The 27,227-nt window shown below is 59.0% G+C and overlaps 2 protein-coding genes across 3 annotated transcripts; one reads left to right on the forward strand and one right to left on the reverse strand.

Annotated features, from left to right (window-relative positions):
- The first annotated feature begins 2,279 nt into the window (after nt 1-2,279).
- On the forward strand, nt 2,280-9,517 carry LZTS2 (leucine zipper, putative tumor suppressor 2). Of its 2 annotated transcripts, XM_012661729.1 has the most exons (6): nt 2,280-2,352; nt 4,910-5,359; nt 5,979-6,303; nt 6,481-6,644; nt 7,163-7,420; nt 8,191-9,517. In XM_012661729.1, exons 2-6 carry the CDS (start codon nt 4,952-4,954, stop codon nt 8,872-8,874), a joined length of 1,839 nt encoding a protein of 612 aa, XP_012517183.1. In that variant the 5' UTR covers nt 2,280-2,352; nt 4,910-4,951; the 3' UTR covers nt 8,875-9,517. The 2 variants fall into 2 exon arrangements, with proteins under 2 accessions (XP_012517183.1, XP_012517182.1); XM_012661728.1 differs by having other exon boundaries at nt 5,979-6,644.
- Nucleotides 9,518-10,133: 616 nt separating this feature from the next.
- Nucleotides 10,134-26,959, reverse strand: PDZD7 (PDZ domain containing 7). Its single transcript, XM_012661730.1, has 17 exons — nt 26,734-26,959; nt 22,615-22,755; nt 22,108-22,282; nt 21,459-21,635; nt 21,088-21,235; nt 19,846-19,906; nt 19,037-19,432; nt 18,362-18,559; nt 18,123-18,125; nt 16,693-16,740; nt 15,975-16,150; nt 12,871-12,962; nt 12,651-12,742; nt 12,421-12,492; nt 11,312-11,908; nt 10,898-10,998; nt 10,134-10,508 (listed from the first exon to the last, which is right to left on the reverse strand). The coding sequence occupies exons 1-17, from the start codon at nt 26,957-26,959 to the stop codon at nt 10,134-10,136; spliced, it is 3,078 nt and encodes a 1,025-aa protein (XP_012517184.1).
- Nucleotides 26,960-27,227: the final 268 nt, after the last annotated feature.

A 27,227-nucleotide genomic window follows, 5' to 3' on the forward strand; every position in this document is an offset into this window, starting at 1 on the left:
TGACCGCCAACGGGGGCGGGCCGGGTGGGACGCATCCGGAGATTCCTGCTTCCCGGCCGCCCGCAGGTGAAGACTGAGACGTAAACAGGCGCCGGGCGCGTGATCGCCCCGCAGACTAGTGGACTGTGCTGCCCAACCCCACCACAGGGCGAGGACCCCCCTCCACAGTTCGGGCGAGTTTGCTTGGTCCCATGCTGGACTGTATTCCATCCTCCGCCTGGAGCGGTGATAAGCCCTCTCCCAGAAACGGGAGCACAACGCCCCCTGGAGCCGGGGTGGCGCAAGAAGAAGGAAGACTGTGGGCCAGGGTGGGGTGACTTGGGCTCCTGGCTTTCCTTCTCTCGAACACATTCCTGGTGTCTGCATCCCTGAAGGTATGGGAAAGACCCTTGATGGCCCTAGACAGCTGCCCCCATCCCCAGCCCAGGCAGCAGCTGCCTGAGCGCCTGTGGGTCCCCTTCCTACCCACCACCTCCACCCCTTGCAGGAGTGGGAGTCCCCTTTCCCCCAAGAGAATGCATGAGTGTAAACACCCCAATACCGGAGAGGGCCTACCCACCTCTAGTAGCAAGTAGGACGAGCCCCCCTCCCCCCAGGGAATGAGGGAGTGGGCAGCAGCCCTGTGCGTCCCTCCCCGCTCCCCATCCCCCACCCCCACCCTCCACTCCCCACCCCTGCACACACGCTGAGCCCAGCTGCTGCCTGAGCTGGGCAGGCTGCCAGAAGGGGGAGGCGGCTCTTGGTGCCCCAGGAGGCAGGGATCAGAGCAAGGCCAGAGGAGGAGGTCTCTACCGGGGAGAGGGGCTCAATCTGTTCTTGTGAAGCTGAAGGTCTGGGGTGAGCCTGAGGGTGGCTGGGCTGTGTTTCCCTTTCCAGGGAAAAAGAAAGAAAAACAACCCTTTCCATAGAGCTAAAAATAGAACTGAGAGCCGGCCAGGGCTGTGGCCTGGAAGGGGGGATGCTCCTTCCTGGGGCCAAGGCGAGCTCTGGCAGGCCTTGGCTGGGAGTGGGGGCGTTAGGTGGAGAGAGGCTGCCCTTGCCCAGGGATACGGGGATCAGCTGACCTTACCAGGCCACAGAGACCCCTGGGGGAAAGGCTGAGTGGTAAAGTGTTTGTGAAACACGATGCGGATGTGTAAGAAGTTGTCTAAGTGACTAAGACTGTCAGTGTGTGAAAGATGGTCAGGATACAAAGTCAGTGTGTTTAAGACTGTGGCTGGGTGTGAAGGACTGCAAACTGAGAAAGACTATACACAACAGGCGTGTGACACGGAGTGGGTCTTTGTGTGAGTTGGACTGGAAGATTATGGAAAGAAGAAACATGGACCCACGTGATAGATGACACTGGCTGCACAATGAGACTCAATGTGGGAAAGGTAGTGTGGGTGTTAAGATTGTGTTGTTTGTGAGAGGGTGAGAATATTTGTGACCCTGAGAAAGTACAATGTTGTCTGCAGTGAGGCCGGTGTGGATTTGGACTGTAGGTCTGGACTGGCTCACCCCACTGATTGTTGGGGGGCCAGGGGCCGCCCCTCTCCGAGAAATGACCTCTCCCTTAGCAAATGACTCCGAGGGAAGGTTGGGGATCCCAGGGCCGGCGCAGGGGCAGGCCTGGCTTCACGGGGGAGAGCGCACAGTGCTGGGGAGTCCAGCAGGGTCCCCGTGGTGGGGACGACTGAGTATGTTCTCCGAGAAGGCCGCCAGGTGGCGCCACCTCCACAGAGCCTAGTGTGCTGCCTCCGACCCGCTGGGGGTGGGGCAGGCACGGACAGAGCCTCGGCCCCCGACTTGTGCTGGGGCGCAGGGCCCAGGCAGCCGGAGAGTAGGGGGCAGCTGACCCCAGGCTCCCCTTGACTCTGAAGCTGGAGAGTGTGTCTGGGGGAAGGCCTCGACTAGAGAAAAGGAGGGGGAGGGGCGGCCGCCACCGCGCCTTGGCCCTTTGTGCTCAAACAATGACCAGCTGCCGCTGGCCCCAGGGCCCCGGCTGGAGTAGAGGGTGACCTGCCGCCGCCGCGTCCCGAGCCGACCGAGCCCCCAGACACAGTCACCGGGCATCGGAGGGAGGGACCTTGACTGCCGCCGTGCAGCCCCTGCGTGCGCCCCGGCGGACACGCGTGACGTGGGGTCTTGCGCGTGTCCGCGCCCCAGGGGCGGGGACGCCCCTCGGATCCTCCCCGGCGCGGCGCCGCCTACTCGGGACGGGCGGGGGCTGGCCCGGGCCGGGGGCGCCGCGGAGGCGGGGCGGGGCCGGGCCGGGCGCTCGGAGTGGCCGCGCGCGGGCTGGAGCCGGGCGGCGCGCCTGTGGAGCGCTCGGGGGCGGCCCGGGGCTGAGCATGGAGCAGCGCGGCGGAGGTGAGGGGGGGCCAGGGCTGGGAGGCGGCCTGGGGCGCCCCCAACTTCTGCGCGGTGGACTCCAGCGGGGAGGCCACATTCCACAGCTGCCCCCACTTTCTGGAAGGGGGGGTTGGACTCTTGAGGGTGGGTGGGGGCTCCCGGCCTCCTGTCGCGGAGTGGGAACTCGAGACCCCAGACGTGATCCCGCCTGGCTGCTCTTTGGAGTTCGGGTTGGGGGAGACTTTCCCCAACTCCTCAGACCCCTCTCTAGCCCGGGCTGAGCCCCAGCCCTCAGCTCTCCCCAGCCCGCTAACAGGGAGGGGTCTCCCGGACCGAAGTGATTACTCAGGGAGTGCTGGGAAGAATGAGGGGTTCCCTTTTCCCACAGCCACAAACGCATTTCTCAAAATGGAGCCTCCACTTGCCCCTCCTTCTCTCTCGGCTCCAGGAGCGGAGCCTGCTGGCTGGGCCTGGCCTTCCAGACGCTTGGCTCCTGCTCCCTGGGTGTCTGGCTCTCAGGGCCCAGCCTTATGTCACTCTGGATTTAGGGCCCCTTGGCTTGGTGGGCTGCAGGGGACCCGGCTCACTGGGTTTGCCTTCCTGTCTCCTTGTCTGCCTGACCCTCTAGGCCTCTCTGAGTCTTTGTCTCTTGTCTTTTGGGTCCCTGTCTTTCTCTGAGTCTGTCTCCTCCCTTCAGTTTTCACTCTCTGTGCTCACTGAAGTGGGGAAATGCAGATGGAGGGGTCTGCCCCGTTTGCCTCCTAAGAAGCCCCTTCCCCACTGTTCTCTCCATGCCCTGGAGTGGCCCTGGAGAGGGGAGAGGAGGGGGTTCTCTGTCTGCTTTGCTCTGCTAGAGCTGGGATTTGTGGGTGGTCTCAGCTCCAAGCCCTGCAGAGGGGCCTGTGATTGCTCCCTGCACACCACTCAGCCCTACACCCAGCTCCCAACAACTCCTGCCTCAGTCCGGACACCTTCCTGGTGCTGAGTGGCTTTCTGCTTGCGAGGGGAGGAGGGGTGGACTTAATGGAGCACAAACAAGAATGAAGGGGAACAGATCAGGCAAAGGAATCAGATGATGTGTGTCTCACCTCTCCCCACGCACCGAAGAGTGAGGAAAAACAGGCTCCCACTCGCCTGTTGGCCTGCACAACCCCCCAAGTTCCCACCCACTCCCACAAGCGTGCAGACTCCTCTGTACACACTTGTACACACTCACCTTCCTAGTCACACACTCGTGGAAAGTGCACACATAGGAGTTCACACATAAACTCATGTTGACATGAATGTACTGATGCATCTATCCATTTTCTCATGTGTTCATATTCGTACCCTACATGTTACATGTATATGCATTTGTAACTACCTCATACTTTCTAATAACCACCCCTTATTTATCCACGTTCTTTTGTAAGATATACACATATGAATTCGCACGTGCTCATGTATGTATGAATGTACTGATACATCTGTCCAAACATACATACACTCACACACATTTATGATGTTTTCCAACATTTTAGTATACACACAGTCTTCATTTTCACGGTGCTGTGCATTTAGTCCCGCACAATAAGTACATGCACACACTCCTACTCCCCTGCAATTCTCTGTCCACTTCTTGGCCCCTACTCTGCTTGATGACTTCAGCAGATGCCTAAGTCCTGGTCATCAGCGGCCTCAGGACTGGGGAGGGAGTTCCGGGTAGAGGCTTGCTTTTCCCTTCCGGGAAGGAGCAGGGCCTGGAGAGTGGAGCCCTCTTGCCTGGGCTCCGGGTAAGCGAGGTCTTAGCTGCTGGAGGTAGGGCTTCCGCCATCATCTCTTCTGGGTTACTTCGGGAACATTTAAAGCTGGAAGGTGTCATAGAGGTTAGCAGTGGGGCAGGGCCTGTGTAGGCTCGTTTAGGCCCTACTGATTGGATGTGGAGAGGCCAGGAGTTGTCATGGAAACAAGCAGGAGCCTGCATCCACCTCTGGGAAGCAGGAGACTCCAGAGGGCACCTGTGGACTCCCTAAGAGCTGTGGGTTTCTTGTTTGGCCAGATCCACCCTTGCCGCCTCTCTGTCTGGGAGAAACTGAGGCCCAGCAGGGGGTGGCAGGGCATGGCCCAGCTGGGCCGTGGTTCTTTGTTCCCTAATTACCATCTGAGTTACTGATTGCATCCCTGAGGTTGCCTCTGTCCAAACTGCCCTGTAATGAGGCCACCTGTCCCAGAGGACCAGGGACCTGTGCCAGGAGCTGGTAGAGAGGGCTCCCTCCCTAACCTGAGTCCTGTCCTCTGTGGCCTAGGCTTGGGCCTGGGCCTCTGCTTCCAAGGGGCCCTGCATAACCACCCAGGCGTCCCACTGCTGTCATCCCTGCTCAGTGAGCTCGGTGCACAGTCCTGTTCCAACCAGAATTGGGCAGTGGTCTGGGGCCCAGAGAAAGTTCATGCCAGCGCTTGGAGGGGGAGTCTTGAGGAGGATCAGGGCTTGTTACTGATGGTAGGGGGATATTTGGCCTGGATCAAGGGGTCAAGACAGGGACTCAGGCAGGGGGCTCAAGGTGGAGGGACTCTGACACCACTGCCCTGCTCACAGGTTGCCTTGGAGGCCCCTGGCCAGGCCTGAGCCTCTGCTGCCATGGCCATTGTGCAGACTCTGCCAGTGCCACTGGAACCCGCTCCTGAAGCTGCCACTTCCCCAAAAGCTCCAGCCATGGGCAGCGTGAGCAGCCTCATCTCAGGCCGGCCCTGCCCTGGGGGGCCAGCTCCTCCCCGCCACCAAGGCCCGCCTGGGCCCACCTTCTTCCGCCAGCAGGATGGGCTGCTTCGAGGTGGCTATGAGGCACAAGAGCCACTGTGCCCAGCTGTGCCCCCCAGGAAGGCTGTCCCGGGCACCACCTTCACCTACATCAATGAGGACTTCCGGACAGAGTCACCTCCCAGCCCAAGCAGTGATGTTGAAGATGCCCGGGAGCAACGGGCACGGAATGCCCACCTCCGTGGCCCCCCACCGAAGCTCATCCCTGTCTCTGGAAAGCTCGAGAAGGTGAGTACCGGCTCTTCCTTAGGGGCCTGGGTGGAATCAAGACCCCTCTTGGGAAGCTGGAATTTGGAATCTTATATAAGGAAAGGAGTGTGGGGTCTAAATTCACCAGACCTGGGTTCTAATCCCAGTTCTGCCTCATTCTGGCTGTGTGACCTCAAGGAATTCACTTAACTTGTCTGAGCCTCAGTTTCTGTATCTGTGAAATGGAAGTAATAGGTCAGCCCATGGATTGATGTGAGAATTAAATCAAACAATGCTTAGCATAGTGCCTGACACCTAGCATGCACTCACTAGATGCTAATTGCTTAAATTATTGTCATTCTGCAATAGCTATGCATTTGACTTTGGGCAAGGTCTTTAACCTGGCTAAGCCTCCATTTCCTCATCTGAAATATGGGGACAGTGATAATATTTTGCTCTTATGACTGTTGTAACAATTAGAGATGAACCTTTCAAAGCACTTGACATAAAGCTGACACTCACAGAGGTCCTCTGCAGGTGGTAGCAATTGTTATTAATATGTGGGTATTGGGGACCCCAGATGAGAGGGCAGGGAGTATCATAGACCTTTGCAAGATCGGGCAGCTCACTCCCAGTGTCACGTGGCACCTCATTTCAGAACATGGAGAAAATCCTGATCCGCCCAACAGCCTTCAAGCCAGTGCTGCCCAAACCTCGAGGGGCACCATCCCTACCCAGCTTCCTGGGTCCTCGGGCCACTGGGCTGTCTGGGAGCCAGGGCAGCCTAACGCAGCTGTTTGGGGGCCCTGCCACCTCCTCCTCCTCTTCCTCGTCTTCCTCCTCGGCTGCTGACAAACCCCTGGCATCGAGTGGCTGGGCCAGTGGCTGCCCATCAGGAACACTGTCCGACTCTGGCCGAAACTCACTGTCCAGCCTGCCTACCTACAGCACTGGGGGCGCTGAGCCAGCCACCAACTCCCCAGGTGGGCACCTGCCCTCCCACGGCCCTGGGCGGGGGGCACAGCCCGGGCCAGCCCGAGGGGCCCCTACTGGTCCCTCCCACTCGGACAGTGGCCGATCCTCTTCTAGCAAGAGCACGGGCTCCCTGGGGGGCCGCATGGCTGGGGGGCTCTTGGGCAGTGGTCCCCGGGCCTCCCCAGACAGCAGCTCCTGTGGGGAGCGCTCCCCACCACCCCCACCTCCTCCACCCCCTTCGGACGAGGCCCTGCTGCACTGTGTCCTGGAAGGAAAGCTCCGTGACCGTGAGGCAGAGCTTCAGCAGCTGCGGGACAATCTGGACGAGAGTGAGGCGACCATATGCCAGGTGTGGTCAGAGGGGATAATGGGGAATGGCATGGTAGAATGTCCCAAGGCCCTGAGAATCCAAGGGGCACTTCTGTTTTGGGGGCAGGGGGTTGGGCAGTTGCAGTTGAGGACCCCCGCCCCCGTTGTTTGGCTGCCTATAGAGTGGGAAGGAGCCAGAGTGCATGCTTCACACCCGGCACGGCCCCCTGCTGTCTTGTGGACTTGAACAAGTTACTTAACCTTGCTCAGCCTTAGTTTCTTCATCTATAAATGGGGGCACTTCTGGCTCCATAGAGTTATTGGGAGGATTAAATAAGGCAAAGGATATAAAGTGCTTAGAAAACTGCCTGGCACCTAGGCAGTGCTATTGGTAAGTGCTTGCTATTATTACTGTTGTTTCTGTTGTCAAAAGTAGTTGCTATTGTCATAATTACTGTTTAGTGGCATCTGTCCTCCCCAGGCTGTGGGCCACCAGGGCAGTCAGGGAGTGGGGTTGGGGGAGCTACCCAGGACCCAGGTCTGCCTTGTCACCCACAGGCGTACGAGGAGCGGCAGCGGCACTGGCAGCGAGAGCGCGAGGCCCTGCGAGAAGACTGTGCAGCCCAGGCGCAGCGGGCGCAGCGGGCCCAGCAGCTGCTGCAGCTGCAGGTGTTCCAGCTGCAGCAGGAGAAGCGGCAGTTGCAGGATGACTTTGCCCAGCTGCTGCAGGAGCGCGAGCAGCTGGAGCGGCGCTGCGCCACCTTGGAGCGGGAGCAGCGGGAGCTTGGGCCACGGCTGGAGGAGACCAAGTGGGAGGTGAGCCAGAATAGGAGGGACAACGGAGCAGAGTCACACAGGGATGAGCCCTGGCAAGAGGGGCCTAGCCACACCCCGCTCAGCCTGCCACCCCCAGAGGACCCCCCTTCCTCATCCCTACAAGATGAGGATCCCCCTCTGCTGTCCCTTTCTAGGTGGAGGTCTCCTTGTGCCTCCACGTGGCCAGTGTCCACGTGGCCAATGGCACTCCCGTCCCCCTGCCTTCCAACCAATAATAACGTAGCGCTTGCTGTGTGGCAGGCACCCTTCTAAGTATATCACGTATTAATCCTCGTAGCAACCCCACAAGGTGGGCACTGTTAGTACCCTTCTTTATAGATGAGCAAACTGAGGCCCAGAAAGGGTGGAGACCCAGATCACGCCTAGCAGTGGCAGAGCGAAGACTGGAACCCAGGCAGTCTGGCTCTGCTACCTGCGCTGTTAACCGAGACGCTGTAGTGCCTCTCAACTGACGGCGTGGGCACTGCCCTCCATTGCTCCACTCCTGCAGCACCCAGGGCTAGGTGGTGCTTCCACAGTGTCTTGTGGTGGTTTAAAGACACCAGTTTTGCAGGAAAAAGATCTCTGCTTTCCACTTTAGCCATATACTAGCTGTATGACTTTGGACATGTCACTAGACTTGTCCCTGTGTCCGTTTGTAAAATGACGATGATCGAACCTTCTCTCCCCAAATGCCCAGCGTGATGAGCAGGGCTTGTCCCCCAGGGGAACCCTTCTCACCTCCCTTCCTGACTACCTCCCACCCCCAGGTGTGCCAGAAGTCAGGCGAGATCTCCCTGCTGAAGCAGCAACTGAAGGAGTCTCAGGCAGAGCTGGTGCAGAAGGGCAGCGAGCTGGTGGCCCTGCGGGTGGCGCTGCGGGAGGCCCGAGCTACACTGCGGGTCAGTGAGGGCCGGGCGCGGGGCCTCCAGGAGGCGGCCCGAGCGCGGGAGCTGGAGCTGGAGGCCTGTTCCCAGGAGCTGCAGAGGCACCGCCAGGAGGCTGAGCGGCTGCGGGAGAAAGCTGGGCAGCTGGATGCTGAGGCAGCCGGACTCCGGGAACCCCCTGTGCCACCTGCCACCGCTGACCCATTCCTCCTGGCGGAGAGTGACGAGGCCAAGGTGCAGCGGGCAGCAGCCGGGGTTGGGGGCAGCCTGCGGGCCCAGGTGGAGCGGCTGCGGGTGGAGCTGCAGCGGGAGCGGCAGCGGGGCGAGGAGCAGCGGGACAGCTTCGAGGGGGAGCGGCTGGCCTGGCAGGCGGAGAAAGAGCAGGTGATCCGATACCAGAAGCAGCTGCAGCACAACTACATCCAGATGTACCGGCGCAACCGGCAGCTGGAGCAGGAGCTGCAGCAGCTCAGCCTGGAGCTGGAGGCCCGGGAGCTCGCCGACCTGGGCCTGGCCGAGCAGGCCCCCTGCATCTGCCTGGAGGAGATCACTGCCACCGAGATCTAGGGCCCTCGCACCCAGCTCTGCAGGGAGCTCTGCCAAAGATGGGCAGCAGCTGGCATCCATTGAGGCCCTGGGATCCAGTCTGAGGGCCCACAGCCACTCATCCCCCAGGATCTGCCAAGAACTCGAGGTTGCCCTGTGACCTGGAGGAGCAAGAACAGACCCTTCAAAGGTCCCTGTGTTCACTGTCACCCAGAGGCTCCTACTCACTCTACCCATTTCACTCCCCACTGCTGCCAGTGCCACGCTGCTCACCCAGACACCGCCAGCCCACTCCTGCCGGGGAGCTGGGAAGAGGAAGGGACACCCTCATCTCCACATTCTCCCCCACCCCAAAGCCAGAGAGAGCCAGATGGCACCAGCTGCTCCAGATGTGCCTACCCCCACCCTGCCCACATTGGGGGACAGGGCTGGGACTGGGGTCTGGCCCCCAGGTTCCAGCTCTGCAGCCTCTCTCCTGGAGTGAGGGGGCTGAAGTCAGACCAAAGGAAGAACTCAGAAATGTCTTGTTTATTTGTTTGTGACCAAGCAGCCCCTCCCTTCACCCAGGTTTACGGCCTCATTTTCACGTGTATATTTTTCACACTGTAAATTCTTGTACAAACCCAAAGAAAACATTAAAAAAAATTTTTTTTGTTTAAAAAAAGCGTGCTGGGTAAAGATTATGGGAACTTGTTTGATCCCCCATCCCTCTTTATTTGCTGGCAACTCCCCTACCCCTCATAGAGCTCTTATGGGGAGAAAGGGTGAGGGGGGAAGGAAAAATCATAGAAATTAGAAAGTCTGAGGTCCTAGTGGACCCCAACATGAAGTGGTCTCTCGGAGTTCAAGGGAATGAATAGCCTTTCATCCTGTACCTTGCACAGAATGCTGCCTGGGGCTGGGGAGTGTGTGCATTGACCCCTTGAGGGCCCTGGGAGTCCATATCCCTCAGTGTTTGAGGGAAATCCAAGGGGCATCATGAGAAAGTGCCCACCAATCCCAGGCTCCAGACAGTGGGTTTCGCAGCCCCTTTCCTATCTTGGGAGGTTGGGGAGCAGTGAGTGTGGGTGACACAGGCTGCCCGCTAGCACCTTGTCCTTGGACACTAAGGCAGAGCTTTAGTGACAGCTGAGGAGGGAAGGAAGTAGGGAGATGAGAGCCACCAGCGTGGAGCTCAGAGTGGGCAGGGCAAGCAGGAGCTGGAGGTTCCCACATCCTGAGGAAGTTAGCAGGCGAGGCCTGGAGATAGCAGGGGGTTCACCTGAGGTTAGTGGGAAGGGTCATGGGATAAGTGGGGAGAGCCTGGGGTGGGTATCAGGAGTCTGGAGGGTTGCAGAGGGGACTGGGCTGGGAGTGGGCTGGAGGAGGCCAGCATCCGTGGGAGGGGGCTGGGTATTGGTGGGACGCTCTGGGTGCCAGGGGGTGGGAGCATCACGGGCTTGGTGGGCAGGGGAATGGTCAGTAGGAAGGGGCTGGTCGGGGAGGGCTGATGAGTCAGAGGGTAAGGGTAGTGGGCTGGGCCTGGGGACCCTGACCACAAGCTCCATGGGCTCCCGAGCCTTGTTTCGATAAGCCCGACGGATGGTGTCTACTGCTCGCTGGTGGGTCACCTGCTCCAGGCTCTCTCCATCCACTGCCACGAGCTCGAAGCCAGCCTAGGATGGGGTGGGAGAGTCACCCGCACCACACCACCCCACCTGAAGGCAGTGTCCTCTCACCTCTACCAGCTAGGACATGCCTCCCCCATCTGGGTGGAGGGGATGGACAATGGGACTTTTGTGCCTGGAGCCGTTGGGGGCAGGGTGGGGCACAGACAAGGGCCCTTTGTCCCTTGGGGCGTGGGGTGGAACAGGATGGGCCGGCCTCAGGCTAGCATGAGGGGACAGATTTTTCCCCAGGCCTGCTGATCCTGCTCATCTGAACCCCCTAACCCCAAGCTGCCTCCCACAACCTGGTCTAAACATGTCTGGCTGGAAGTGAGCATGTGCCGGCCTGACCTCCCACCGGGCTCCCCCAGGAGTGGGCCTGGGCACTCTTCACCCACCTGCAGGGCCCCGCTGAGGAAGGCGGCCCCCCCAGGGAAGACCTTCTCTATCTTCACCATGGGCTGCACCTTGGACTCAATGCCCCCAGAAATGCTGATGCCTAGTGAGGGTGAGAAACTGTGAGAGTGCAGCACACCCCCGAATGCAAGCTCCGGGACAAGCCTAGGACTCCATTCCAAAATCCAGGGTCCCCAACTTTTCCCAAATCCCCAGGTTCTGTTACTACTCAAATCTTAACTCTAAGATCCTCCAGATCCCAACCCCCTCAAATCTAGACCCCCCAGCTATACCCCAATACCCAAGATTCTCTTCCTAGGCCCAGGCCCCTGAGTCACACCCAAAACTAAGCCCGCCAACCTCCTCACCCAAATCCCAGAGTCCCCCCTGCTGGCCCCAGTCCCACCTGGACTCACCCAAGGACTGCTTCGTCTTGGACAGCGTGACTATTCTCAACTCCCCACTGGGGGCCTGCATGGCTGCCTCCTCCACTGTCCCACCAGTTCCATTCTCGGAGGGCCCTTGCCTGTCCCCTGCCTTGGCTGCCTGCCCATCCAGAGGTCGTGGCAGGGGAGGCCTGGCCTTCCGAGGCTTGTGGTAGCGCCCATTGGCCATGCTGGGGGTGGGGATGGGTGCCGGGGATGGGGAGCGCCTGCGTCCAGGGGACTTGCTTCGACCCTGGCTGCGGCTGCGGCTGCGGCTCTGGGCCCGGCCCTGGCTCTGGCCCTGCCCGGGGCTCTCTGGGCTCAGAGGCTCTGTCAGCAGCCAGTTAGGCCGTGGGGGCCAGGGAGCCACGGTGGGTGGCTGGGGAGGGGGCGTGCAGGCGCTGCGGTGGCAGGGGGCAAAGGCATCTACTGGCACGTCTTGGAGAGGGGGGATCCCTTTATGAGAGTGGCAGGGGGCAGGGGCACTCAGGGAGACCTTGAGGCCCCCCAGCTGCTCCCTCAGCTCCCTGGCATTGTCCTCCTCTGAGAAGCCGTTTGCGGGCAGCAGGTAGAAGCCCCCGCGGCTGTCTGGGGAAGAAAGCCAAGGTCAGGCTGCCCCCCGCCCCCACCCAGAGCACCTTTCCAGCCCCAGGCCCTGCCAGTCTGTGTGGGGCCAATGCAAACCGGCCTGAGTTTTCCCAGGCCCTAGTGCAGCTGCAGCGGGGACGTGACCCACTGGGGCAGAAGGACAAATGCATTCTATTGTAATTGCATTTTAATACTTTCTACTGTAATAGTTACAGTTCTATTTGAATATACCTAAGAAAAAATATTACTCGCACACCAAACTGGTAATTTCTCAGAGATTACTGCATAGAATGAGACTAGACATTAAAAGTGAGTGGGTTTCAAAACAACTATTAAGTAAGCAATGGTATAGGTGGTGAGCAGATGGGACAGAAACGGCTCTGGCGGGTGAGGGCTTTCCTTCAGGGACCCACAGTGTGTCCCCACGTAGGGGCTGGGACAGAGGGCCCATCCTCCCTCCCCCAGTCTCCCCAGGCTTGCGCCCCTCCCTGGGCTGTGGGACTCTGACTGACCAGGCACAGGGGTGATGAGGTGACGTTTGGGCGGTGTGTCCTGCCGGGCAGGTCGCAAAGCAGGAGGCCGGACTGGTTGGAGAGGGGGACAGGTCAGAGGCAAGGCTCCCCACCAGGCTCGCCGGCGGACGCGGCTCCAGGCACTCAGGCAGGCTCTGCTGTGAGCTCCCACCCCAGCCCCACGGGCTCAGGATGCAGAAGTCCTGCCCCCCCGACCCCCAGCTGCTGACCTGCCCTGCTCTTGAGGGCCTCAAAAGCCTCCAGCTCCACGGGCATCACCATGCTGTCAAAGCGGCCCAGGTCCGTGGGGGCCACCACACTCCTGGGGGAGGGCAAGGGGCAGGGGGCAGGCAGGGGCTCAGTTCTGGAGGTGCCAGGAGGAACTTCAGCCCTGGGGAAGTATCAGGGATCCCTTTCCTGCCCCCAGCCCTCCTCCCAGCCCTTCCCCACCTGATGTCCCTCAGCAGCAGCAGCTTCTCAGGCCTGTCGAGAATGGCCAGCAAGGGCCTCACCAGGTCTTCCACACCACCCTCGTGCACGTACTGCAGATAGAGGCACCACAGGTCAGATAGCTGGGGGGACTTCCTGAGCTGGGTGAGGGGAAATGCCAGGGCCTGAGGGGCTCTGGAGGTATCCATGCCTTAGGAAAGGTTCACTCCACCCCCGGGCTGTCCACGGGATGGTCTTATCTTGGTGACTAGGTAGAAACCTGCAATAATAACGACCTGTAGTAAACAGCAACAACAATAACACTTTGGGGACAGGCACTTTTCTAACTAAGCCTTTTTCATATGACCTCTTATTTAGCAGCCACCCTGAGAAATGACATTAATTATTCTTGTTTTACATACGAGGAAACTGAGGCGTAGAGAGGAGGACTTTGTTCAAAGCCACACGGATAAGGAATTGCGAAGAGGGATTGGAACCTGAGAAGTCTGGCTCTTGCCTGCTCTGGTACCGGAAAAGGATGTGCAGGGAGTGGACTCTTCTCCCCACCCCCATCTCCCAGGCAGAAGGAAGGAATTTGAGCCAAACACTAGGCTGTGGGCCTGGCAGGCCCAGCATGTGTCTGCACACAGATCTACAAGCTAGGCCTCGCTCAGGGCTGCAATGGGGGCCCTGGGGAAGGGGGGGGGCTCAAGTCAGTGCCCTGGGGGGTGGAGCCCCTTCTGCCTGGCACTGCTGAGATGCCACCAGCCACACCCCACTCCTTCTGAAGACCTGAACACTGGAAGCTACCCTACTTGGACAGCACACCACCCCCTGGTGGCGAGAGGGAGACTGATTCAGGGGCACACACATAGAACATCTCCCGCGTGCATAGACACAGAGATAGAGCGTGCCCTGGCCCTCAGGGGGAGTCATCCATAAATATCTAGAAATAAATAAAATACAAACCCTGTGGCCCTGAACCACACATAAGTTACAGGGAGTCACACATCCACGTATGACAATGCATTCCCTTTTGTCTGAAGAGAGATACACTCACTGCACAGAAACAACCACATATGTGCACACATCTCGAGTCCGCAGACCTGCATCCAGCATCCGCTAAGTGCCAGGCCCTGTACCGGGCAGTGGCGACACAACGATGAAGACCCTGTCTCAGATCTTCAGGAACTCAGTCTAGGGAGAATGAGGGGCTGATGAGTCACCTACCCCAGTGAGCTACAAACCACTGGCAATGGGGCAGAGGGAGTCTCAGAGGAAGGTGCGAGCATCAGAGCGGCCTGCATGGAGGTGGTGGTACTGCCACTGATTCTTAGAGGGTAGATGCAGGGCACAGGAGGAAAGTGCTCCCGAAGTGGTGTGGAATAATGAGTAGGTAGAGGTTTCACCTGGCCATAGGGTCCATGAAGAGCCTCCATGCAGGGCCGTGCAGGTTGGAACTACTATGCGAGTAGCACACCCCAAAGTGGTGCAGTTCAGAAGCTGTGCAAACCTGCGTGCTGTCAGCGAGAGAGCTGAGGTTCGTGGGTTAGGAGTCAAATCAGGGAGGGCCTTGAATTGAGGGTAAGGAGCTTGTCCTCTATTCTGCCAAAGACATGGGTCGCTAGGTGACTTGGGGAGTGTAAAGCGACAGAAGAGGGGATGTGTAACTCTAGGTCTGTCGGCTGTGGGGAGACAGCTCTGGGAGGAGAGAGGGGAGGCCTGGGGCTCAGGGCTACACATCAGAGTAACTAGGGGAACCTTATTAATCACTCTGGCCAAGGCTCCATCCCAGAGTCTGATCTCTGGGTGTGGGTGGGGCTTGGGCCAGGTTTGGGTGGTCCCTGCAGCCCCGCAGGTGGTGAAGGCACAGTGAGAGGTGGCCTGGCTTGGGCAGGGGAGGGGAGTGGAGAGGTAGGGAAAAGGAGCCGGCCAAAGAAACAGACACAGAGCTCCACCTCGTGGCCACAGCTGAAGTTGCAGACTCACTGCAGGCTGGTAACCGCAGGCCCACTCAGCGCGGAGAGCTGAGGGTGACACCTGTGAGTTAGCCCAAAGCCCCTCAGCTGCCACCTAGCATGCACCCCCACCTGCAGCTCTGCTGTGAACAAGGCCTTGGTAAAGGGATGCGTGAATGACCATGTCTCAGTCTCCAGGTGACAATGCACAAACACACTCATGCACTAGCCAGCCACACGCACACACACACACACACAATCATGTAGTCACACAAACCAGGTACCCCACAGACACACCAGTGCACACCATGCGGACATACAAAGCCGTCCCACCCTAGACAAGGTGGGAGTCGGGGGAGCCCACAGACGATATTCCGAGACCCCTCAGCTGGCCCTCACACACAGTGTGCGCTGACGCGTGTGCTCCCAGGAAGCCCAACACAGGACGCCGCACAGGTTTACACGGGCTGTGGACTGTGCACCTGCACTTTCCAGAGACAGAGAGATAGGAGGGGACCTTCCGATCCTCCCAGAGAGGCAAGCTGCGCCTCCCCAGCCTCCCCAACATTCGGGCTCCAGGGACTCCTTCAAACCCGGCTTCCTCACCCTGGGGCCCTGTGGTTCTGTAGGAAGTGGAAGGAAACAGAGAACAGTGTAGGTGTTGGAGGGGACTGGGGGGGGCCAAGGATTACTTATGTGGGTAACAGGGGAGGGGCCTGGCATGAGGCCAGTCCTGCTGGCTGACCCAGGGGCAGGAGGAGGCAAGGGGGGACAGTGGAGCTTAGAGAGGGCAGAGGCAGGTGACTGCAGGGACTCTCTTCCCACACTCATTGCCTGTCTGGTTCCTTTTCTCCTCAGCTTAAATATCACCTCCTCCGGGAGGCATTCCCAGACTGCACCGCCTAACGTGTGCCCTCCGGTTGTCTTCTCATGCTCCTTCCCTTCACAGCTCTTCACGTGACTGTCACTATGGGTGTTTAGGTTCTAGTCACTGTCTATCTCCCCTTCCTGACTGTGCGGGGTGTATGTGACAGGAGTGACTTCTGCTTTTACTGACCGTTGGCTTTCTGTCATCAAGCCCAGATACTGGTCAGTGGACAGTGGCCCGAATGAAAGAGGGGCTAGGTGACTCTGTGACCACGTGCTGGGGGCGGGCTGCAAGCTTACCCGGGAGCAGTGGCGGGTGACGGCCAGCACCTCGTCGTCGGTCAGCAGCCGCCGGGCCAGGTCCTGAATGAGGGGCCGTCGGCTCTCCCAGGCCTGCACCCGCTCATCCACGCTGGGCAGCTGGCTGGAGGGGCTCCCGGACCTGGCGGAAAGCAGGGCCCGGCCCCTCTCCCGGTCTGCAGGGCAGGAGCAAAGGGTGTGATGGAGGAGCCAGGAGCCATCACGGGAGGACAAGGGCTTCCCGCGGCCCAGAACAGGCCGGCTGAGAGGCCCAGGCACCCAGAAGGAATCCCAGCCCTGTGCTGCCTACCTGGTCTTCCATGGCAGCCTGCCCACCAATGGAGTGCCAAGCCCTGCCCCCCAGCCCCAAACATGGACCCCGAACCAGTCTGCTCCTTAGCAGTCTTAGCCCAGTGCCCCCTGCGCCCCCTGGACAGGCGCTGTCATAGGAGTCTGTTCCCATTGGAGTCCCAGCACAGGCTCCCTCATTGCCCCGCATCTGCCTTTGGGAGTCCCAACACGAGCCCCAGATACACCCCCTTTCCTAGTAAGCTTGGTCTCATTCTTTTAGCTGCCCCACTATGCACCTCCCCAGCTGCCTGCTCCCCATGCTTGACCCCAGCTGAGTTTAGTCCAAAGCCACTCAGCTGGCCCCACACGCCCCCCCATCTGCCACTCCACTGTAAACCAGGCGTTGGTAAAGGGATGTGTGAATTACCGCGTCTCAGTCTCCAGGTGACAAACTTCTGCACGGGCCCCACGCCCCCTGCATGAAGAAGAAAGAGGCTCAGCTGCAGGCCCTGGCCCCGAATCTGAAAACGGGGCTTGGATGGGCTCAGGACTGGTGGGAAGGGGGGTTCAGGCCAGAAGTAGGGAGGAAAGGGGGGCAAGAGGCCCGGCCATGAGGGGCTTGGAGGTCACGCTGAGGCTAGGGACTCGTTCCATAGGCAATGGGGAGCCAGAGAAGGTTCTGGATCAAGAGAGGGTACAGTCTGAGCTCTGCTTGTGCAGATTCACTGGAAGCAAACGTGTGGAGGGAGGAGCCTCAAGGACTGAGCTTGGGGGGCACCTACCTTCAGGGGACAGGGGAAAGAGGAGCCTTTGAAGGAGACAGTGGCCAGAGAGGAGGGGGAGAACCAGGAGAGAGCAGGGCCCTGGGAGCTGTAGGAAGAGAGATGGGTTGAGGGAGGGTGGCTGGCCAGCCCGAGTTCGAAGGAATTTTCTCCCCCATGGGACCATCACCTTGAGACCCCAGAACATCAGACCCCAGGGTAGAACGGGTCCAGCCCCTTATCCTCTGGTTGTTTTTGCCCACCCAACATCCACTCCCCTGCTGGAAACAGCACCCTGATTTTTCTCTGTGCAGCCCCCTCCCTCCATTCTCAGCTCATGTACTCCAGGGTGGGCCCCAGGCTGGCCAGTGAGAGCACCTCTCTCTGTCCCACATCTCAGTGACTTGTTCAGCACAGCATGGGACCCCAGCTGGGCCAGTGAGGGCCTGTCCTGGGACTTCTGCTGGAACTGTTTAAGGAGAAGCTCTCTTTGCCCTGGGGTTGCTAAGCAATAGTGGCCAATTTACCTCCAAGTTGGCAAAGCCCATGTGATCATGAAGCTAACCCATGGGAAAGACAGAGGGGGACAGACATCTGCTGATATTGTTCAGACCTTTGGACCCAGCTTACATCAGTAGCAGAGCCAAGAAGTGCTTTTAAAAAAAGCTACTTGGAGTTGAGTTTCTGTCACGTGCAACTCCGAGAGTCTTAACTAAGTTAGCCACTCTTGGTCTAGTCTCTGAAACTCACCAGAGAGAGGACAGGGCCTCTTGTGAGCGTCCTTGGGAAGTCCCTGACATGAGTCAGCCTGGACAGGACCCTTCTGCCTGGGCCTTGACCTAGAAATGGCCTTGCTCAAGGATGCTTCTAGAAATGGGTTGGGCCAGTGGAGGTCTGGCCAGGGGAGGTGAAGCCAAAGGCTCTAGGAAAAGTGTGCCCTGCCACCACCACCATCACCATGACCACCAGGAGCACAGCATCTGATCCAAGCTCTGCCGCTTCCTTGCTGTGCTGTGACTCTAACAGTTTCCCCTTCCGTAAAATGGGGAGACGAGGCGATCACAACGCCATAACGACCACTACATTTCCTGTGCACCTGCTGTGTGCCAGACAGCGTTCGTAGTGATTTACATACGTGCATTCACTTGTTCCTCACTACTCCTAAAGAACGGGTATTATTACTCCCATTTTACCCATGAGGACACTGAGGCTCACAGGGGTTGTGTGGTGACTCACGGCTGGTGAGAGGCAGTGCAGAGTCTCAACCCAGGACTGCTGGGTGCCATGGCTAGCGGATGTCACCCTGCCCTCCTGTCTGATCAACCCAGCACTCACCTTTCTCCACATCTGGGCGAGGGCGGGCTTTGGCCAGGCTCCCGCTGTCCAGCGTCCAGGCCTCTCTACATCCATCCCCTGCTAGGCGCCCCTGCCGCCCGCCCTTGAAGAAGAGGTTCATCAGCGTCTTGGAGCGCTGCAGGGCACCCTTCTCCCCAGGGGACCCCGACTTCTGCTTCTTTCGCTGCTTCTTCTCCTCTGCAGACACGAGGGAGCACCCAGGGGACTGGAGGGGTGGGCAGAAGGAAAGGACGAGGGCCAGGGGTGTGGGGAGGGGCAGAAAGAAGGGAGAGGAGGGGGCAGACAGGATCTGCAGCCGTGTGGGGTGGGAGGCGATGGGGGGCTCCTCTTCCAACTTTCTGATGCCTTCCCCCCACCCCACAGCTGTAGCTATGTACAGAATGTCCACTGAGGGCCAGTTGGAGGAGTGCGTGTCTGCATGTGTGTGTGTGTGTGTGTGTGTGTGTGTGTGTGTGTGTGTGAGAACAGGCCTAGGAACTCCAGGATGAAGGGGCTGGGGTTGGGCTGGTTTGGAGCCCAGGATAAGTTTAAAATGAAGCCCAGAGCCGGGGCTGAGTATATTCTGGGGCTGAGTCAAGGCCTGGGGCAGAGGTTGGGGCAGGTTTGGGACCAGGGGACTGTGGAGAGAGCAGCAGCCACCCATCCCCCACGTACCCCACAAGGTCAGGTGGCTCTGGGAGCGTGTGATGGGGGGCCGGGGTCGGCTAAGGGCCAGTAGCAAAGCAGTCTTGGGGGACTCAGAGAGCGCAGAATCGAGGCGGTGGGTGGGCAGGGGGCCGTCAGAGCGGATGGCTGTGTCCCTGAGGATGACCGTGGGCCGCACGCTGCACCAGGTCTCCACGTGGGCCCCCGCATCAGGCTCCGTCTGCATGGCTGTGTCCGCCCGCCCCCAGCCTGGGCCGTGGCTGCCCGGCTCCTCCGGGCCCAGGCAGACGTCCATGCGGTCCGAGGGCAGGGAGCCCGAGCTGTAGGGGGCACTGGAGGCACACGAGGAGACACTGGAGCTGCTCTCGGAGGCGGGGGACAGCTGCTGCGGCACCCCATTGCTCACTGCAGGGAGTGGGGGAGGCAGGGGCATCTCAGGGGTCTGCCCATTTGCTTCAGGGCCCTGCCCACCTTGCAGACCACCCCTGGGCTCAGGGTGGAGGAACGAACATCAGTCAGGCAGCAGCCAAGGGTAGAACCGTGGGGTCTGGGGAACCCGCTGCTCCACAATCCTGCCACTGACTTGTTGGGAGACCTTAGGCAAGTCGCTTCTCCTCGATTCACCGCTGGGACCCCAGACCCTAGGAGAGCCTGGAATTGGATCTGCAGCTTCTCAGCAGAGAGCCCAGAAATAGCTCTGGGCTACGGGAAGGTCCTAAGGGGATCTTGGTCCCCCCTGACTTTCTTCTTCAGACATCCTGGCCCCATTCTCGGGCCTCAGCCCTTTCCCTCCAATCTTGGGGACCCAAGCCACTTACGTCGGTCCAGCCAGCAGTACTCAGAAACCATCTCCTTGTAGGCAGGGTACCGGCCGGTCTCCTGGGGAGGGAGGGCACAGTGGGCATAGGAGGGCATGGGAGAGTGGAAGGGAGGGTGAGAATAGGGGGTGACAGAACAGGAGTAAACTTTCAACCCCATTTCTCTTCTCTGAGTTCATCATGCTCTAGCCTCACAGGCCACTTTATTTCTGAACATGCCAAGTTCCTTTGTACCTCAGGGCCTTTGCACTTGCTGTTCCCTCTACCTGGATTCTCCTCCTTCAGCCCATCATGTGCCACCTCCTCAGAGAGGCCTGCCCTGACCCCCTGAGCTACAGGGGCCTTTCTAAATCACTCCATCCTGTCTCTCTGTTACTTTCCTCATAGCATCTGTCACAATCTGCAAGCATTAAGTTGATTTGTCTGTCTCCCCCAGCAGCAGAGACCTTGTCTGGTCTGTTCACTGTTATAGTCCTAGTAGCCAGTATAGCAGCTGGCACACAGGAGGTGCCCGGAAATAGTATTGAATGAATTATTATTGAATGAGTGGGCAGAGCAGGAGTGAGAAGGGGCATTTGGGATAATCTGAGAGGAAGGAAAGGGAGAAATGGGATGTGGAAGAGGTGGGAAGTAGAGACGGGGGATGGCAGAGGAGGCACGGAACAGCCAGATGGGCGAAGGCTTGGGGAAGGAGAAGGGTAGAGCAGGGGCCGGGATTGGGCCCTGGGGAGAGCGAGGTGTCACCTCCTCCAGGAGTCAGTGTGAGAAGGACCTGATCCTCAGGCAAGGGTGAGACCCATATGAATAATAAATGCAGCCGCCTCCCCTGACATCTAGTCTCTGGCCCCGTCCTTCCTTGCCCTGTGCGTGGGGATGCCCAACACGCAGGTCTGCCCAAAGCCACAGCCGCCAGCCCACCCTTCTGGGCAGGGCATTTGCGCCTTTCCACCCTAGGCCTCCGCCTCCATTCATAAGAAGGGGGACACTGCTCTAGCAATCAGGGAGCAGCACTGGAACCAGGCCCCAGGCTGACCAGCTGAGTAACTGACTGCTTCGTCCCTTTGCCTCTCTGAGTCTCAGTGTCCTCTGCAAAATAGAGATGGGAACAATGCCTGCCCTATCATCCATGCGGCTAGAGAAATGCCATAAACTGCAGAGCAATGAACACAGTTAGATACCAGGGTGGCCCAAGAAGCCCTTTCTCTGGGCTGGCCTCTCCCTGACTCCCACAGTTCTGCCCACCTTGATGGTCAACATGATGTGCGTTTGGCCTTTGAGCACCTCCACGGCCTGGCTGTGGCTGATGTCGTCGAACCTGACACCGTTGGCCGCCAAGACCTGGTCCCCCACCTTAATGCCATTCTCCTCGGCCAGCCCACCGTGGTCCACTCTGGGGGCAGACAGGCATCAGTCTAGGCCCCTGGCCTGCCCTCTCGCCCCCATTCCGGACCCTTTGCTTAGATGCGGGGATGTCCCAGTCAAGCTCCTGGCCCCCCCTCCTGGTGACCCTCCGACCCAAGCCCTCATTCGGACAGGCAGCTGGCCAGGCCTCGCTTGCTCACCATCCCCAGGTCCCAGCCCTACCCCGTTTCACTTCCTGCCCCAGCCCTCACTTGGACACGTAGATGCCCAGGCCAAACTCCTTGCCCCCGCGGATGTTGAAGCCCAGACAGAAGTCGTCGGAGGTTGTGTACAGGTGGACGATGCGCCGCACGCCATCCTCTGAGCTGCTGTCAGACGGCGTCGAGCCACACTTCTCCACCACCAGCCTCCGATTCACCACATCCACCCTGGGGCAACAGCGGGGGGCCTCAGCTGGGTCCCCATCCGCCGCCACCCACCTGCCCTCCCAGCCCTGACAACTGCACGGGAAAGGGGGGTTCCCTTTGGGGACCTGCCTGGGCCTGGGGCCCTCGGCGGGACACAGGTTTCATTAAACTTGGGAAACCATCCTAATCGCCTTTGTATGGAGCCTCGGCAAGGTGCCAGGCCCACTGCTAATCCTTACAGCGCCCCCGTGGGGAGGTGCTGTTATTGTCTCCGGTTGCACAGCAGCAGCCATGGGGGCAGGGCCACTGGTATGGGGGAGGCCTGGAGAGAGACAGGCTTCTCCTCATGGCGAGGTCAGGCCTTAGGATCCCCTGTTTCCGGTACCCAGAGGGGCAGGAAGAGCAGAAGCAGCTTCTGCCAATGGATGTGGGTGATAGTGGTGCTGGGCGGGCGGGGGCAAGGCGGGGCCGGGGCGGGGCAGGCGCTGCTCACCACGTGGTCTTCTCTTTGGAGAACTTGATGCCAGGCACGCGGCCCATGCGCCGCACCATCATGTGCAGGCGGCTGCTGCCCGTCAGCACCTTCACTGCGCTGCCCATGGTGGTGCTCTCCAGGCTCAGCCCATTCACCTCCGTGATCTTGTCCCCCACGCACAGGCCAGCCCGCTCTGCACCAGGGGACGGGGGTGGATGGCATGGGGCACTTGGGGAAAGGGTCCCCAGGGTCGCACTGAGCCTCCCCCATCAGATGGGGCTCCCTGGGGTAAAACTGAGCTTCCTCAATCAGAGTGGGGCTCCCCAGAGCAGGGTCTAGTGTCCCCTATTAGCCCAGGGGTCTGTCCCTTAATCCCCTCTGCCCTAAGGGTGGGCCCTGTCTCCCCATCATGCCCTCCAGAGCTGAAGACTCTTTCCCCCGACCCCTGACAGCGGCACCCTTTGCCCCTCACTGGCGTAGGTGTCACGTCCCAAGCCAGGACCTCACCCTCGGGGCCCCGCTCACCTGCGCTGCTCCCCTCCTCCACTTTGCTGACGAAGATGCCCAGGCCGTGCTCCGAGCCCCCACGCACGCTGAAACCCAGCCTCCCCGCTGGACTCTTCTCTACCCAGACTGCGTGGATGATGTCACTTTCGTCACTGTTGGCTGTGGGGATGGGGACATAGGCACAACCCCGTGTTCATTCTGGCACAGAGGGCCCCTTGGGTTCCCCAACTTGCGGCCTGCACAATCTGGGTTGCTGGGCACAGCCACACAGGCACCTAGGGCCCTAAATGGGTCAGAGGGCAGCCAATTTCTAAGTCCCCTCTGGGTGACTTTGAGACCATGTGGGAGGGTGTGGGAGCAGCGAGAGAACGGCAGGACAGGACTCCTAATATACAGGTATGTGTGTATCAATGCTTACCAAGCTTCACATGCCCACAGACCAGGGTAAGCCAAATTCCTAAAAATTCCAGCACTCTTAGGGTCAGATGGACAGAAAAAGAAGGTTCTAGATTCTGTTCTATGTGGGCACAGTTGAGGGAGTCTGGGCTCTTCAGCTTGCAGCAGAAACGAGTATATTAACTCTGTCTTCAAATAGTTGTAGAGCTATCCTATGGAAGGCATTAGATGTTTTTGTCTCTGTAACCCAGAGGGCAGCAGCAAGCCTACATAGTAGAATTAGACAGAGGCAGATTTTGTAAGGAAAAACTTTGTAAAACATTCAGCTGTCAGGCAGTGGAATGGGTTTTCTGGGATAGTGAGCTTCCCATCTTTAGAGGCATGCAAGATGAGACCTGGTAAATCCCTGTCTGGGATGTTATGGAAGGATCCCTGAGGCCCCTTCCATCTTTAGTCTCTGTGACTCTGGAGGTAAGGACTCTAGGAATGACCTGGCTGTACGGGGAGAGAAACCCACAATGACAGCTGCAGCATGTGCCCAGATCCCGGGGCAACCCTCTCTGTTGGTCCTGGGGAAAGTAGAGGGGGACGGGGTCCCTAGGGGCTGGAGGTGCCCAGAAGACTTCTTAGGGGACTGAGATGGGTGGGATTTTGTGGGTGGAGGGGAAGGGGAGGGCACTGATGAGGGGATGGAGGGAGCCAGGCCCAGGTGCCGGCCCTCAAAGAGGCCTTCTGGGTAGAGCAGTGTGAGGAGGCCGGAGGGGTAAGTTGGGTCCCAGGTGAGAAGCTGAGATTTCTTCCCGGGCAAGAGTTACTCTAGAGGTGTTTGAGAGGGAGAAATCACACACACACACACACACACACACACACACACACACACACACGCACGCACACGCACACTCACATGCACACACACCACGCTTCAATTTGATCTAAGAGAAATCAGGTTACAGCGCAAGGCTGGGGCAGCTAGGAAGGAAATCCCCAAGGGCGGCCTGCGGCCAGGGGCACACAGGACAGACTGAGGGAGCCTGGGGCTCCCCAGCTGATTGTATCTACACAGGTGTCAGGACCTTTTCAGCCTCAGCCAAGGAGCCTTTTGCTCTCTCGACCCAAACCCCCTTTCCCCTCGGGCCCTTTCTGTGGCCTGGGGGGTGGGGGCGGTGATGCCCAGTTTGAGGCTTTGAGTCCAGGAGCTCAGGTCCTGTGAGGATGGTACCTTCTCTACCTCCGCTGTCCCAGCCCAGCCCAGCCCACGGCCTCTCCCCGCAGGCACCCCCGGCACCCCCCTAATGATCTCCTGATTTTTGCTCTTGCCGCTTTATCTACTCTATGCAGCAGCCAGAGCAGCTTTCATATTAGGTCATGCCTTTCCCCTGATTGAAAAGTTCCACGTCTGCTCCTGCTCCTGCTCCTGCTCCTAGAGGAACCGCAAACCCCTCGCCGTGCTCTGTGGGGCTCGCCATGGGCTCCCCTCAGCCCAGCCCTTCGCCCTCACCTCCAGCCACTCTCCCCTCCCTCGCTGAGCTCTGGCCACACTGACCTCCTTCCTGCTCCCTCTGCCTGCAGTCCCCTGCTCAGACCTCTGCAAGGCCAGTTCCTTTTCCTCGCTCCCCTCCTGGCTCAGACGCCACTTTCTCAGAGACACCTTCCTGGGTTCCCCTCCCTTCCTTCCAGTAATCCCCTATTATAGTGATTCTCAAAGCATGGTGCCCAGACCAGCAGCGGCACCTGAGAACTTGTTAAAAATGTGAATTCCCTGAGCTTTCCCACAGACCCACTGAACCAGAAGCTCTGGGAGCGAGCCCAGCCATCAATCTGTCTCTTAACAGGCTTTCCAGGCACTTGTGATGCATCTAAGGTTTGAGAACCACGATTCTATCATATTGTCCAAATGAATTCCTTCAGGATTCTTCCTGTCTTTTGTCACTATTTGCTTCTCTGTGCATTATTTATTATGTCTCCTCTCACGCGGCTGTGTGCTCAGTCACGGTAGGGACTTCGTCATTCTCTTCCCCTGTATGTTGCACGGTGCTTGGTAGTTGATGAGTATTTTTTGAATAAACAAAAGAATAAACAGATGAATGAATGAATGAACTAGGAGAGTGAGGAGAAAGGACTGGTTTGGATTAAAGGTAATGAATTTTCTTTGGGACCAGTTGAGTTTAAGGAGCTGGTGGGACTTCCTGGGACTGATGTGGGTGGCAGTGTCCTCCTTCTCACTGTTTCTCCCTTATCAGCTACTTTATTCCCGTGAAGTGGTCCTTGGATTGTTGGGAGATGCTGCCCCCCTGGCTGCATGGTGGCACCAGGGTGAGGCAGAAGAAGAAAGAAATCATAGAACTTCCAGAAGAGGATCTTTAGAGGGACGGTATAGAAAGGTGTTGCATCATACATGGGTGTGGGGGGTGTTGGGGGGTACAGCGTAGTTCTGTTCTTTCAATAGAGTGGAACTAACAAGGGCAGTGCTGCAGTGCCTGCCTCCCCTCCCCCACCCAATGTTTCCTAGCTCCTCTGGGGACTCCTGCTGCCTAATCAGAATGATGGTGGTGACCCTGAGCAGTGCCCTTCTGCTCACCTGAGGGTGAGGCTCACAGTGGTGGGTGACAGGGGTGAGCAGGTTGGGCCACAGGTGGAGGAAAGCCTGCTCCCTGAGCAACATACCCCACCCCTGTCCCAGCGGCCTTGGGAGGGGAACAGAGCTGCCCAGCTGGTGACCCAGCTGACGAGGGCAGGAGCAGGGCCTGAAAAGTCCAGTCTGGGATCCAGCCAGAGGTGCTATGCTGGCTGAGAAAGAAGAGATGAGCTGGAGATATTTATCTGGTCCTGCCCACAGAAAGCCCAGGCCCAGGGGGCCTCCGCTCCGCCCCTGACATTCAAGGTCCTATCTTGCTTACCAGCTCTTTGTTGCCTCACATCTGTCACTGCAGCCAGGCTGTCTCCTAAGTGCCCACCCTACCACGCTGCATGATTTCCACTGCCAGTCTTTGTTGGCGACAGCTCCATCCCACCACTAGCTGTTTTGTTACTCTAAATCTTGCTACACTGTATGTTGGTGGAAGGTGAAAAATGAGTCCTGTTTCTCTTGAGATCCCCTGCAGGACCTCCCAGGGCTGGGTTAGAATCAGTGTGCCACGAAGCGGCATCAAGCAACTACATAAGCTTAGATCTTCCCCTTCCCTCGGGGACTTCCTCCCTCACCCTCAGCCCCCCTGTTCTCCTCCCTCTTCTAAACATTTGCTTCTCTACCCTCATTCCCCTCTTTCTGTGCCTGAAACCTTTAATTCTGTCCGCCCGCCTCGGCACTGACTCCTCACAGCCCAGCACAGAGCTGGTTGCACAATGGACTGGCTGATGGAGGCTGTCCTCCTCCATCCTGCCCCACCCCCAAAGGCCCACACAGATGAATTTGCAGAGCCCATGGGAGGGAGAGGCCATTTCAGTACCCTGCTTTGCTCACTTGGGGGCTAGCATGCCACACACAGGCCTTTCCCTGCTGCCATGCCCCTATCTGCGACGTCTGACCCTTCTACAATCCTGGAACCCTAAAGGATTGTCCTGGAGGAGAGGCAAGAGTAGGTGAGGAAGAGTGTATGGGTTCCCAGAGGCCCCCCCACCTTCCCTACACTCCCATCTCTTGAGTTCCCCCACCCCTATTGGCTCTGCCTCCTCCTACTTAGCTCCCACTGTCCTCAGCTCCCACCTCCTCGTCCCAGGCCAGTGGCTGGGCCCCGCCCCCACCTTCGATGGGGGAGTTGATGAGGATGACACGGCCCATGGGCGACGAGGCTCGGATTCCGCGGGGGGGCCCATTCAGCAGCCGCTGCTGCCTCTTTAGCAGGTATCGCGTTGCGGTGGAGCCGGAGTCGCTGCCCAGGTGGCCTCGGGAGGAGAGGGAGCTCAGAGAGCCGGAGCTTAGGTCTCCTAGGCCCAGTGGGTCAAAGCCCACTGCGAAACCGTGTGCCATGGTGGCTGGGCCGGGGCGGCGCCCTAAAGATCCAAGAGGGACCTGCTAGCCCGGGAGAGGCCAGCCCTGCGTGCTCTGAGCTCCATGAGTCTCCTGTGCAGAGCCGGGGTCTCAGTAACGCGAAGCCCTCCCTCGCGCTGCTTCTTGGAAGTGTGCGCTCCAGGCCTGGGCGGGGAGGACAGGGATGGGGAGGGGTGTAAATGCTGCCCCTACTGCCCCCCAGAACTTCCGCCACCCCCCATGTGAGCATCCTGCCCTGCCATGCCTT

The sequence above is a fragment of the Propithecus coquereli genome, unplaced genomic scaffold, assembly GCF_000956105.1.
Source record: "Propithecus coquereli isolate 6110/MARCELLA unplaced genomic scaffold, Pcoq_1.0 Scaffold73, whole genome shotgun sequence".
NCBI classification, from domain to species: Eukaryota; Metazoa; Chordata; class Mammalia; order Primates; family Indriidae; genus Propithecus; species Propithecus coquereli.